This window comes from Conger conger, chromosome 4 (genome assembly GCF_963514075.1).
Source record: "Conger conger chromosome 4, fConCon1.1, whole genome shotgun sequence".
Taxonomy (NCBI): domain Eukaryota; kingdom Metazoa; phylum Chordata; class Actinopteri; order Anguilliformes; family Congridae; genus Conger; species Conger conger.
The window spans coordinates 49,139,748-49,153,964 of NC_083763.1; the positions used below are offsets into that span (position 1 = coordinate 49,139,748).

A 14,217-nucleotide genomic window follows, 5' to 3' on the forward strand; every position below is an offset into this window, starting at 1 on the left:
TACCTGCTGTGCGTAGAATTTGAACTGTTCATGCTGTGCACTCTCTGTGAAATGTTCCTGACTGCAGGCTGGCATTTCTGCATGGTGAATTTCTGTTGGAAGCATGTTGTAAGAACAAAAGAAATGTCACGTCATGGATGTTGATGTTATGAGGCACTGTGATGATGTACCGTTCATTACATTATTATATTTAGCTTTTAATTTTTTCATCCTGAAGTTCCCCCAGGGAAAAATAGTAGTTCTCTTATATTCTGCAGTGTTTGCACACACCTCGACGTGTGCTGTATGTAATCAGCTTAGGTGTAAATGTGCCTTCATCACCACGGTGACTCCTGTGTCCCCTCAGGTGAGAGGCCTTACAAGTGCCCGACGTGTGAGCGGACCTTCACCCTGAAGCACAGCCTGGTGCGACACCAGCGCATCCACCAGAAACCCCAGGAGGCTGAGGGGGACGCAGAGGAGGAGGGGGACGGGGCGGACCCGGTGGGCGAGGCCGCCAACGGGACCGGCGACGAGGAGGGAGCCAGGGGCCGCTCAGCCAGCGAGAGCGAATCGGCCCCCGGCAGCACCAACCCAGCCTCGGAGAACGACAACGACAGCGAGGCCACGGCCGGCTCCAAGGAGGAGGAGGAGGAGGAGAAGGAAGAGGAGGAAGAGGAGGCCCAAACCACGGAGCAGGCCGGGAGCCCGGAGCAGGAGCCTCCTAAGATGCAGTCACCAGCACCGTTGGCGGAATCGGCCTCGGAGCCTCCGACGGAACCGTCTCCGGAACCTTCCGCGGACCCCGCCTCGGCCGGCAAGGGCAAATCCTCAGACGGCTACATCCAGGGCCTGCTGGAGATCCGTACCCAGCCCTCCCTGGAGCACAGCCTGCCTGCCGCTGAAGCCCCCATGGTGGGGGTGGAGTGAAGGATGGAGCCCCCCCACACTGTGCCCCAGTGTGCCATATCACACTCACCTTTCCAATGCGACTGCACAAACCGCAGGAGTGAAGACCGACCCGTTTCCCCGTGCCTTACTACTTTCTTTCTTATAGATATTTGTATCAAGTTACATTTATTGGAAAATATCTTTTTTTTAATTGCATTTTATGATGATTATATTTTTGATCTTTATAGAAATTAAATTGAAATTATAAAGCATTAAATGAATGATTTAAAGATACCTATTTGTATGATTAACTGAGAGAAAAATATAAGTATGTATTTAAACCGCAGTTGTACTTAAATCTGCAGAGGCTAATATGGTGGTTCGTGATTATGGTGCGGGAGGTTAAGGCTTGAAAATGATAGCATAACTGGAAATCACAACACAGATACCCAACACGGAGGCATCCAAAGTGGTGCCTGTGTTTTTCTCCTTTTTTTCTGGCAGAAATTCTTGTGTCAACAAATAAAGTGTGAAACTTTTCTTTGAAATTCTTTCGGAACTAAATTAGTTCTGAGGTAGTTTATCGGTGGAAGAGAAAGTTGCAAAAGCCTCCGAAAGAATTAAGGTAGTCCTATGTGTGTTGTGATTATTCTCTTATCAGAGAGAAATGGGCAATATTTGCCTTATAGTGTTTTATTTCTAATTCTGAACCGTGCTTAACAACCATCTTCCAGCTAAGGTGAGCCTGCATGGTATTAGGGAGAGGGTGGAGGAAATTAGTGTTTTTGAAAACTTACTGGCTTAGACAAAGGGGCCTGGTTGATTTGGCTAGGACATAAGGGCCTACCGACCAGCGACCCCTCCCTCCATGGCTCTTTGAGCTCCTCAGCAGGGCCCACATCTCCACGGAAACCAGGAGGGACGTCAAGTTCCTGATGCAAAGCAATACAATCAATCTTGAGCAACTCTCCCAAACGTTGGCGGAGTGGCCCTCAAAACCTTGAAGATGTCTTCCAGAACATTTGTATCTAAGTAAAGCCTTACTCTGTGACTCTTTTGGTTTTCAGAGCAGGATTCTCAGCACATTCTCTCTTTGTCTGGTGGAACACTACTCCACGGGGTTTTAAATGGCATACTTGAACTGAAGTCACCCTAAAGTATCTTGTTCACGCGTGGCAACCTTCTCACCCATTGCCTTCCAGAATACGCCACGGGCAGGGGTGTCGAGAGAAGAATCGGAAGACCGTCTGCAGGGCTTTTTTAAAATTATTTTTGTTGTATGTACTCTTTTAAAAAGGAACCTCAGAAATAAACAAGTAAACCTCAAGGCACGGAAGACTGTGTCTCCAAATCTAATGTTGGATGGAGAGTGGAGGATTACCATTGACATAAAGGAAAGCAGAAGGCGTTTCACACGACGGTCAGCAGCGTCTGGACAGATGACCTCAGATCTGGCACCAACCAAAAAGTTAGAAAGCAAAAAAAACAAGTGGGATTACAACTAAAACGGCAGAATGAAAAGCAATCAGCAAAGACGAAATGGAAGCGATAAACTGAAGCAAGTGTTTGAGCTGTGAGCAAAAACGCAATATCAAGGATGAACAATGCGGAGGGGGTGTGGTTAGATAACAGGTGATGGGGAAGTTGGCCCCTGACTGGGCACAAGTCCACACTCTACACCAAGCATTCGTCATGCCTTGTGAGGCACAGGGCGTGGCAGTGACCTGGATGGTAATGTGCAATGATATACGCTCAAGACTGTATTTTGGTAAAAGAATAACATTATGAAACCTAGCTTTCCTTTCCATTTTCTTGTATGCATGTGTGGATGCGTGCGTGCGTGCGTGCGTGCGTGCGTGCGTGCGTGCGTGCGTGCGTGCGTGCGTGCGTGCGTGCGTGCGTGCGTGCGTGCGTGCGTGCGTGCGTGCGTGCGTGCGTGCGTGCGTGCGTGCGTGCGTGCGTGCGTGCGTGCGTGCGTGCGTGCGTGCGTGCGTGCGTGCGTGTGTGTGTAGCTATGGGAACCCATAAATACAACACACTAGTTTTAATATTTATTGAGAACCCAGAGTGTGGTGAGGTTACTTGAGGAGAAGCCATGTATTATCACATTTATGCTGCAGAGAACAAGGATTCAAATATAAGAAATCGTCTCCCAGCGTCGACCTGGGACTACCATTAGCAATAATCACTATTGATTCTAAAGCTTTATGTAGATCTTTATATGTTTGTAGACTGTGTGGTCTATTTTGTTATGATTAGTTTGAGAAATTAATTTTTGTTTCCTCCTATATATATAAATGCATATAAAACTGTGAAATTCATTATGTGTTCAGCTAAGGGTGAATCTTAGGCTAGTTTTGCATGTTAATCTAATTTGTTCATTTTTCTCGCTCTCAGGGCTTTTACAGAATGCATATTCAATATTGTTTTCCTTTTGTTCCTGAGTTGCAAAAAAAAACAAAAAAAAACAAACTTTTCTTCAAATTCTAAATTTCTACAAGGAAAAATAAAATACCAATCACTACATTTAGCACTTCACTGTGAATTCAAATAATCAGAGAGAACTCATTCATTCCCTTTAGGCAGACTGCTCCTTCACTGATTGGTTTAGCTGCATTTCAGTTGTGCCCAATGACGAGGCCTGTTTCTGTTTTTATGTTTATTTTCCTCCTCTTTCTCTCAATGCCAGAAGGAATGTTTGACTGAGTTAACGGATGAAATGGCCGCCTGTATCACTGTTGAAGTTGTGTGACTTGCTGTTAAAGGGAACTGCTGCTACACCCACAGTGGACAGGTAACAGACCTGGATTAGAACAACTGAGTGTTTGGTACTCTACTCCTTTGTATTACTGTGCTTCAGATTGAGACATGTAAGCTGTTCTGTATTGATACAATTTAAGCAATAAAGATATATTAAGGAAGGGTGTGAATCGAATGTGTTTGGACTCGTTACTTCACCTGTTGGCACAGCCGATTTTGTACAGGAATATAGGCCCAGGAACTAGACCTTTTTCATTTATTTTTCGTATCAAATCACATCTAGGGCCTTGGGAGGTTCTAAATGTAGTCTATTACTTGTGTATGTAGATTAGGCAAAAAAAGTTAATCCTGAGGTTCCATATTTTCCGTTGTTGATCATTTGATTTGTACTAATGTTACTCATCCCACTTTTGGAAAAAGAAAATACATTTTACAATGACTTTTTTTTCATTTAATTTCATTTTAAGCATACAAAATTAGAAGACTCAAAATTAGCACTCATTCATTGACCATATGAATAATAATTGCACCATGCAATTACTTATTTGAATACAAACCAGATGACTATGGTATAGCCTCCTGCATTATATTGCCGGAAGATGGCATTGAAGTCAGAATCTTAATTGTTTCCATACTGAACACGTCAAGACAATGTCCATGGAATACATCTGTGTAAAAGCAATGCAAGACTGTATATGTATTCCATATTTAGTCGCAGATATTGATAGAATGATAAAATTACATGTAGCTATTCAGTGAGCAGTGTTTCACCGCTGTATTGGAATATCTAGCTATTTTTAGCAGTGAAACATTCAGATGCATCCTAGAGTTAATGCTCCTAGATAAGACAATATTGTCCAATGTGTCACTAGTTGCAGATGAGACTGGACAGTTAAGCACCCCCGCCCAATCTACTACTCAACTATGTGTAGTATAGCACATAAAAACATACTTGATTTAGTTGTCATATTGCTTACTAAAGGCAAGAAGAGTTTGTTGCTTCCACGCTGGTTGAAGGAGCACTGAATGTCGGGAGTTAAGCGGTCTCCGGATACCGGAACCATGGCCACTATTAGGCTCGTGCAAAGGGGTAAACTTTACAAATGTAAAAAAACAAGTACATATGGGAAAATTATCTTTATTGTAATTTAGAATCTTGCGAAACGCACCAAAAATGAACACATTGTTTAGTCTACAGTATTCAGCAAAACCTTTTTAGCTTCAAGAAGGGAAATTGTCATTCCAACACCACTTACTTTCAGCGGTCATTACCATAAAATTTCTTATGAGAATAAGCCAGGGCACACTGCACCTAATACGTGTTCACAACTGCAGTAGACGATTATGACCCTTTTCACATTTCAACTGACAGCTCTTCAGATGACATGGATCAGTACATAGTTCATGTTGATTTGGGTGAAGCTTATTTCTGTAAACATTCCTGTCATGATTCAACCTCCCGTGCCCTTACAATCATATACTGCGATAACCATTTTAAAAGTAGACCTTCAAACTGTGGGTTCACAGAATCCGTTACCCACATCATTTCCTGGAGTTACGCCAGATTGATTGCTCTCAGGTGTGTAAATTAGTTTCATTTTATAACGATGCAAAGGCCAATGAGCTCTTATGCAAGCCTGCTTCACTCCTAAATCTGTTGTTTCGTGGTAATTTCATATTTAGATAGATTTTGGAAAACTTCAGTAAAAACTTTACTTAAAAGAAACCTTGTTCTTTCGTAGTCAGGAAATGCAGAAATTGGTGACCTTCACACAAGTATCAAAAAACCTGACAATGAAATATCAAAACAAAGAGAAGTCATTTCATGTCACTTCTCACATTATTAGATAAACATGTCAAAGGAAAACTGCTTCAGTGCACTTCACTCAAAGGTGCGTGCTTACCCTGATGCGTACAGCTAACCAGTGCAAAAAATTATACCAAATTAATGCATAATTTCTGCCTTTTCTGAGACATGACCAAATGCCACGTTCTCAGAAGCAAACAAAACAAAGGCAATGGCATATTTCCAAAAGAACAAAAAAAAAAAAAAAAAGCCCAGAACTGCATCCCAATCCTGCCTTGCTCCCTTGGAAAGCAGACCAACCATCTGAATAATCAATCTGCCAGAACCAGCCTCTGCTCCGGACAAATGTTAAAATCAAGGCCCTTAACTGGCAATCCCTCTTTTATAGTAATGCACTTTAGTCACTATAATACACAAACAGATTCATAGTGCAGCTGTAGTAAGTGGTTGTATCTGCCTCCCAGTAGAGGCTCTGACGGACATGGCCTCCTCTTGCGTGCTTTGCCGTACCGCCAGATCAGACGCCGGGCGCAACGGGCAGAGACGGGCGGCAGGGTCACTCGTCCGCGCCGGCAGAACGCTTCTGCGCTCTCTTGCGTGGCGATCTTCTTGGGGAGGCCTTGTCTGGAAGGAGGTAGGGGACGAACGCATGTTTAGGCCTCAGACTTTACAATACATACTGTAACTACAAAGAAATTGATTAAACGAGGGAGAAACTGGTTTGTGAAGCAATGGTATGACGCCATGTCCCAAATCCTGGTCACACTGACCCACTGAACTACCACTTTTTCAAACTCCTAAGCTGCCCTCCATTAAGTTGTTTATTATATCAGCATACAGCATTCTGGTCAAATTGGTCTTACCCATACAAACCATAATATAACACCCCTTGCTTTTTTACTCTACTTAGCCAATTGCTAAGACCGACATACTATTTTTGGTGGCAAGATGACCCCACATAACATCTGTAACAACCCAATCATCTTGTTGAGGCTCAGCAGAAAGTCAATTTTCTGCTCAATAATGTGACTTAATTTGGGGGAGGCTCCATTCTACCTCATGTATGATGGGAGTAGATTAACAGAAGCCATTGCTTGTTTTCCTGTGAGACTACATTATCTCTGGAATTGGCGTTTCAGCTAGTTTCCGCCTAAAAGCTAACCCTTTCTCTACTTCCTGAGACACTTCCTCATGTTCCAGCTCCTGAGAGAAGAGAAGAGCCTCACCTCGTCGGCTCTGCACTGAAGGCGCGAGGAGATAAAGGGTAGAAGAAGAAAGATAGCACATCCAGTTAGAAACACCAGAAGAAAACAGTAGAAAAAAACCAAGACGGACACAAACAAGAAATGATCAGCATAGCTGCACAAAAACAGATTCAATTATGACAGAAAAGAAAAATTATCCATTGAAGAAAATTAGATGCATCACATTATCCTAGATTATTCAAGCGAAGCATATGAAATAGGGCCCTGGAGTCAGAAAAGCTATTCATGCACAGGCAGTGAAATTTTTTTACAAACCAGGACTGAGTACTGCAGAGTAAAACCCGGGACCTACCCAATTCCGGAATATGGGTTTCTCAGCACGGTTATCCGGCTAGCTAGCAAACCCCCTGCTTCCTGAAATACCCATAACTTTATACAAACTCAATAGATGGGTGGATGACATATCCAGAATTCACTAGTATCGAGTTCCCAGACATTTACAGCTAATCTTACATTACTTGGACAAAACAAGTCCAAGTCCAGGGAAGCTTCTGCAAATTAATAGCCAATAACGCTAACCTAGTACGTAACTATGTGATGGACAGTCTGCAGCATTTATTCATTTTGTTTTCCACTCTTTAGCAAATATTAGTTAGTAGCCAAGCTAGAGACATCATCTCTAAAAGGGTCTATATTAGGCAACTAAGTAGCAGATCAGTTACAGAAATTCACTTTTACAAAGGGAACCTGTGGAAACATAGAAACAATTCACAAATACATTCGAGTCATTTCATTATACCCTCGAGATTGCCAAGTGTGAATGTTACCATGTATGGACTTACTGATCTGGTTAAGGGTCTCCTGGGGGATCCAACTCATGTCCACATCATTGTGGCTTGATGTTCCCATCTCAACTTTGGTAGCAGGTCTCCGTCTCTACAAGGACCAAGAAAAAGAAGTCAGTGCACATGCCCACCATTCCACCTGCATCTTTCACAGTGCTCACAACCCATGCACTATGCGTTACTGTTAGAGGAAACACCGGTTTAGAAACAAGTTTACCCAATCAAAGCATGCTACAGGCTCATGGGAGTGCCTGCCTTACCTTTCTGGATTCCAGCAGTTGATGCAGCCCTACGATGACAAGCAAACTCAAACCAGACAGGAAGACGTACAAGAAGATCCTGAGGGAGGGGAGCAACATTGTCCATTTCATGAGTGGACAGTGTGTTCAGCAGCACAGGTTCAGGTTTAACTATGGAATCCACTGAACTAAAAATGTAAGGCTTTTTTCAGAAACAAATATCTCCCCACGTGTTTTTTTTTTTTTAATGATTTTATTTCCAATTAAAATCACTATGTCAAGTATAATAAAATCTTAAACGACCAAACTTACACAGAAAAACTATTTCAAGCATTATTCTGCAGTAAATCCTTCAAAAGCTGTAACTTATTCAGTCATCCACCCGGTCATCAACTTACGTCTCCCCATCTAGACCATCTTCTCGCTCGATGACAGTCACGGTCTGGTTGAACACTGCATCCTGGAACACGTTACCCTGGAAGAGTGAAGAATGTGAGTGCAATGCCTCAGGAAAAGAATACCATGAATTACTGTCCTACAGACCTAAAACGGGACACAAATGATTGTGTTCTGTACTTACAAGCACATATTGTGGTTTGGACAGTGAGGTGGGTTCTAGGCTTGAACGATTGCGATCTTTCGAATCATTGCTTGTTTTGTTTTTTATTTGATGATTTTCATTTGTTCTTAAGGGTCCAAAAACCGTGCACAGGTCAATGTAGAAGAGGTTAAAAATTTGCATGTACTCCACACTCACATTGCTGTCTTTATAGTTGAGGTTGATGACCAGGCCGAAGGGCCGCCCTCCCATGGGCTCGGCGGGGATGAAGGAGTATTCGAAGGTGGCCTGGCGCTGAGGTGCCACGACGGTACCCAGCTGCAGGGCGGTGAAGTTCTGGATGTAGAACTGGAAGTCCTGAGGGTAGCGGAAAGAAGCGTCCAGGGACTCCACCACAAAGTCTTCGCTGCCCTTGTTGGTAAAGCCCAACAGGAATTTCACGATGTCGTTAGCAGGGAAGTCTGGGACAAGGAAGACAGAACAGTGCACAAGAGGTGAACCTCAAGACAAATTACAAAAATAAAACAAATGCTTAATGACAGTAAGGACACAATTCAAAGCTATTAAACTTAGCTTGAATTAAATTAATTTAACATTAATTTACACATTTATGTATACAAGAACATTCAACATTAACCATTTTAACACCCATAAAAGTAAATACTGCTAACCTAAAGATAAATCCTAGCGAGCCATGGCAATCGTTTCCTAACTGTAGGTAACAGAGGTAATTTCAGGGTTGTGCAGGAATTCACCTTCTCCCTTGACAAACAAGATGGTGGTGTCAGCATGGGGCGAGGCCTTCGCTTCCCCAGACGAGACGTCTTCCTCCTCCTCCTCCTCTTTCTCCTCTGTCTTTAAAAACACGCCCATGAAAGAGTCAGGATGGGAGAGGCTTCATTTTCAAACCAGTCGATAAATTTACTCATCAAAAAAAAAAGGAAGCCATGATGTTGCGCATGGCCACTTTGTGCGTGGATCTCATATATAGTACAGCAACAAATTAACCTCTCACTTAGTGGGTCAATTATTTACAGGCTGAGATAACGATATTGAAATCAGTGTTGGCTCAGTCTTCCTATTTGATGGAAGATGCATTTTGGTAGCCAAGCTAAAACCATGAGGCCTTACATTGGCAAAGTTGATGAGGAGTGGAAATCTAGGTTGAGACATTTTCACATAAACGGATGAGGTTAACTCCAATATATAGAAGTTTCACGATATAGCCTGGCTACGTAGTCAGCTAGAAAATTCACTTTTCAACCAAACAAACTTTTCACCTGGACGCCTTGACAGTGTTGCACCAACTTTGCACTTCAAAAAAGTTAAATGGAATATAAAAACACATTTTACAGCACTTTAGCTAGGTTACTAACATAACACTGAAGTGTTGGAGGGTTTGTGTAACATTCTGACCTGAAAATAATAAAAGGTTAAAACAGGCAAGCTGTAATACTTGGCTGCGTATCAACAATAAATGTGCTAAATGGTATTAATTTCATAGTGGTTGAATAAATCGTTACACAGTGGTGTAGAGTGGCTCGCCTCCACTGCTACATTCTTTGAAAACCTTGAGCTTTGTGTTTTTATGCACTTTGTGTCATGTTGGCTCAGGCGGTAAGAGCAGTCGTCTGGCAGGAGGATTTTTTTTCGGAGGGTTGCTGGTTCGATCCCACCCTGGGTCTGTCGAAGTGTCCCTGAGCAAGACACCTAACTCCCAATTGCGAGCTGGTTGGTGCCATGCATGGCAGCCAATCGCCATTGGCGTGTGAATGGGTGAATGAGAACCATCAATTGTACAGTGCTTTGGATAAAGGTGCTATATAAATGTCAACCATTTGGCTACATTTTGCCATATGCAGGCAAGTACACATTTCATTTACTCATGGTTTCATACAGATATACCCAAAAAGGCCAGTACAAGCTACCATCCCCGGCCACAGTAACAACAGTAAGCAGCATGTTCAAACTTTTAAAGGGCAACAAGCTCTAACTTGAGCAAATGGTTTTGGTTTTTTTCCTCACCAACTCCGTGTTCTCATCATCCTCAACCTCCGCCTCTGCCTCGTCATCTTCATCCTCAGCAATCACATCCTCTACCACCTCCTCATCCTCGGTTGCGTCTTGCGCTGCTGCCAACGGACCTTGGTGGAGGTAACAGAATAATAAATAAATAAATTAACACAGAAATGCTTTCTTTCCAAGCGAAACATCTGTCTGGTACACTCAAAGTCTTCTGCATCAGGTTTCTTGTGCTGCTTAAAGCAAACCACTGCTAAATTAACTGAACTGACACCAATCATCTTCTGCAGTCTGATCAGATGGAGCAAGGTTTCACATTACCCAATACTCATCACTCTGAATGCAGGACGTGAAAAAAAAAACTAGTTAACAGATCTAAAATATAATTAGTGCTACCAAGAATAATTAACCAGATGCAAAGAGGAGACTAGAGAGGAGACTGCATATTTCATCATAATACGAAATTGTTTTTTCTTTTACATATCAGAACTCCAGCCGAGTTCCGTAATTAGCTTGTTATTTTGATTGACATTTTCATTCTGTCCATTGTGGTTTCAACAGTCCAAGCAAACCAAATTAATCAACTGGAGTGGGACATGGGTAACGGTGTTTTATCTACTGTATCTAGCTGTAACGGTGTTTTCAATTGAACACACTTTTGATCCACATCGTCACAGATTTTAATGAGATTTGGCATGCTGATTTGCACTCATAAGAAACCCCTCAAACCGAAATTGCACTTTGTCCATCCAAGATTGTTAATCTGAGAGTTATGGGCTCCGAGAAAATACTTTTGGTTGTCATTTCACATCTGCTTTTCCATATTCTTTTCACTGATACAGAGATGGATTTAAGCATGGATCACCCACACTGGCCCTTAAACCCTAAATCAGTCCCAGTTTTCTTTTCTCCCAGGTAATTAATTTGTGCTACTTACTCCCAGAGTTAGTGCTAATGATTGGCCAGTTTTCACAGCTGGCTTCCAGGTAAAGGGAGAGTGGACAACCCAGAACTAGTGATACAAAACTGTGTATTGCTACTTCAGATAAGTAATGATATCTTGGCAATGACTGAAATATCCAAGACCTAGAGATGGTGATGGCATTATAACTCTGGTGGAAATGTAAATCCATTTTAAAATACAGGTTTTTCGGCCTGTAGCGTAGTGGTTAAGGTAAATGACTAGGACAGGCAAGGTTGGTGGTTCGAATCCCGGTGTAGCCACAATAAGATCTGCACAGCCGTCGGACCCTTGAGCAAGGCCCTTAACCCTGCTTTGCTCCAGGGGAGGATGGTCTCCTGCTTAGTCTAATCAACTGTATGTTGCTCTGGATAAGAACATCTGCCAAATGCCAAAAATGTAATGTAATGTAAATGGGGGGAACATAATATACATGTAAAAGATGGAGCCTATAGGTGATATTAAAACCCCTTATCTATGATCTATAGTAATAGAGATAGGGCAAATCAAAATCATGGAGTCATGCAAATTAGCTCACTTAGCCCATATCTCCCAGATTAATAACCAGAGACAAGTGTCCTTTCTATTCCAGGGGTTTCTTATTAGGCCAAATAAGCAGGCCAAATCTCATTAAAATCTGGGATGGAATTACTCCAAAAAATCTGGAAGATGTGGATAATGGATATCACACCTGGATAAAATACATAATTGTTTCATATAATGTGTTTCTGTGCTTGATTGATATTGCCTGGTGAAACTGAGCCAACCAGGAGGACCAGAAGGTGGTGTTTGCACTTTTTGCGGACATTTAAAAGGTCCCTATACACCAGACGAGCTCAATAAAGCTAAGAAATGTATTTCAATCAAAAACAATTTGGTTACGTATTTCACCCAGGTCTGAGTGATGGAAAAGGTTTCATATTTTGCGAAGTTACCGTTACCAGTGAACTCACACTTGGTATTGAATGACTGCCAAATGCCAAAAATGTAATGTATGTAATGTAATGGGTATGCGAGGTAGCCAGAACTGTATTCAGGCACATCTTACATTGCACAACAAATGTACTTCCTACGAAGACCAGAGGCTACATATTGCTTGATGAGCCATCAGAATCCTATTTGCCAATGCTAGAGTCGAGATTGATTGGCTAGCTAGCCTATAATAGCTAGCATGGCTAATGCTACCCTGAAATATTGGTGTGCAATGCGATTATTTTTCGTTCACTTTAGATTTGTTCAGTCAAAAGAATGACTCACTTCAATCATTTGATTGATTTTTGGTGCCAGACTGCTGATCTCCTGGGATTTTCATGCACGTCTCCAGTTTGCAGAGAGTGGTGCGAAAACAAAAAAGCAGCATTTCTGTCGGCAAAAACTGCTTGAGAGGTCAGAGGAGAATGGCCAGACTGGTCAAAGCTGACAGAAAGGTGACAGTAACACAAATAATCACACATTACAACAGTGGTATGTAGAAGAGCATCGCTGAACACACAACGCACCAAACCTAAGTGGATAGTCCACAGCAGAAGACTCAAGTCTAAAAAATAAGTCAAATAAATACCTAATAAAGTACATCTACAGACTAGAGATGAGATTCATTAGTTTCATAGGAGCCCCCCTACAGGCGAACGACTTCGGACAGAGGCGCTCGGTCAAACGAACGAGTAAAATGAACCACTCAAATGAACCACTCAACTAAGAAAACTAACTAAAACTCCCGAGTGAATAAAAAGAGTCGTTCAATTCGAACTCGTTGGCGAACTGCACATCGCTACCGTGAAAGGAATGATGGAGCTGCAGCCAAACTGCTCGAAATAGCACAGGTGCTAATGTCAATCTGAACTGGTTACACATCAGACCACTTCTGAAAAATCGCTGCTCTCCTCTGCCCCAGGTGGGCCAAGGTAACGTTATTAGCTTAACACATGTCATAAGTTAACATTGGCAATGAAAACACGCAGTTACCGGCATTAGCTAGCATTTGGACAACCGGCTAACTAGGAATATCCATATTAACTTGCATCCATTTAGTAACCGGTCTGTCATCATGTAGCTAACGTGTATGCTAAAAAAATCGGATCCGCTGATACATTAGGTAGCTAACGTTAGCCGTGTCCACATACGTTACTGCACAATGTGTTCGTTGGTCACGGAAATATGCTCCGTGGTGGGTGTTTTTTCATCTAACGTTAGCCTAGAGCTAAAATTATGCTGCGCGCTAGCTTGCAACATGAGATAGCTAATGACACGTCAACGCAAATAAAAAGAAAGCTGCTTAGTTTTTATCTTATAAAAGGCCAAATGTCGACGGAGGACATTGCTTTACACTTGTTATAATCAGGTGATCGATGTTCGTTTCAAGTTGAGTGAGCCGTTAGCATAACGTCTGAAATGGGCTAGTTCCCTGTTTTCAGCATTCAGATTTCGCTGCGCTAACGTTGAACCATGCAGATTTAAATGTAGCTACCTAAGAATTCAGCAATACATTTCGTTTGTTGAATTACGTTAGTAAGAATTATATTTGTATAAAATCGACTACATATAGCTACAGACGGATTCTTTTCGAGATAACCTACACTAGCTAACTACAAACCGTTCATTATCTCATAATGAACTTAGTCAACCCTACGACGTCCTTAGCTAGTTAGCTAAATGCAGTCACACTCAATATTTTGCAAAGGCATGAAGTTACTTACCTTTGATAATATTGGTTGTTGGAAAAGCTATCAAAGCAATTATGAGCAATTTTCGTAAAAATCCCATCATGGTTCCCAGGGAAATATGTAGAAGTCTGTTTCAAACTCAATTCAGCTAGCTAGCTGCGAGCTCCTTGTAGAATCTACTCAACCACAGCGCTTTTCGAAATGGCCTGTTCATCCGGGGTAACGTGACGTCATTCTAAATTTGAAGACGCTGACCCACCGAGACCCTCAAACAGGGACATATTTC

At 42.2% G+C, this 14,217-nt stretch overlaps 2 protein-coding genes across 5 annotated transcripts in view; one reads left to right on the top strand and one right to left on the bottom strand.

The window, feature by feature from the left end:
• Positions 1–3,800, top strand: part of LOC133126538 (ras-responsive element-binding protein 1-like) — a 71,159-nt gene extending 67,359 nt beyond the window's left edge. For all 3 annotated transcript variants that reach the window (XM_061238858.1, XM_061238857.1, XM_061238859.1), the window contains one exon: positions 347–3,800. In XM_061238858.1, coding sequence (XP_061094842.1) covers positions 347–909 — 563 coding nt within the window. In that variant the 3' untranslated portion in view covers positions 910–3,800. The remainder of the gene's footprint in view (positions 1–346) is intronic.
• A 952-nt stretch (positions 3,801–4,752) lies between these two features.
• LOC133127663 (translocon-associated protein subunit alpha-like) lies at positions 4,753–14,163 on the bottom strand. Of its 2 annotated transcripts, XM_061240706.1 has the most exons (9): positions 13,965–14,163; positions 10,311–10,429; positions 9,041–9,140; positions 8,484–8,746; positions 8,125–8,201; positions 7,748–7,826; positions 7,485–7,578; positions 6,664–6,678; positions 4,753–6,061 (listed from the first exon to the last, which is right to left on the bottom strand). In XM_061240706.1, the coding sequence occupies exons 1-9, from the start codon at positions 14,032–14,034 to the stop codon at positions 5,994–5,996; spliced, it is 885 nt and encodes a 294-aa protein (XP_061096690.1). In that variant the 5' UTR covers positions 14,035–14,163; the 3' UTR covers positions 4,753–5,993. The 2 variants fall into 2 exon arrangements, with proteins under 2 accessions (XP_061096690.1, XP_061096691.1); XM_061240707.1 differs by lacking the exon at positions 6,664–6,678 and having other exon boundaries at positions 13,965–14,160.
• Between the last annotated feature and the right edge of the window lie 54 nt (positions 14,164–14,217).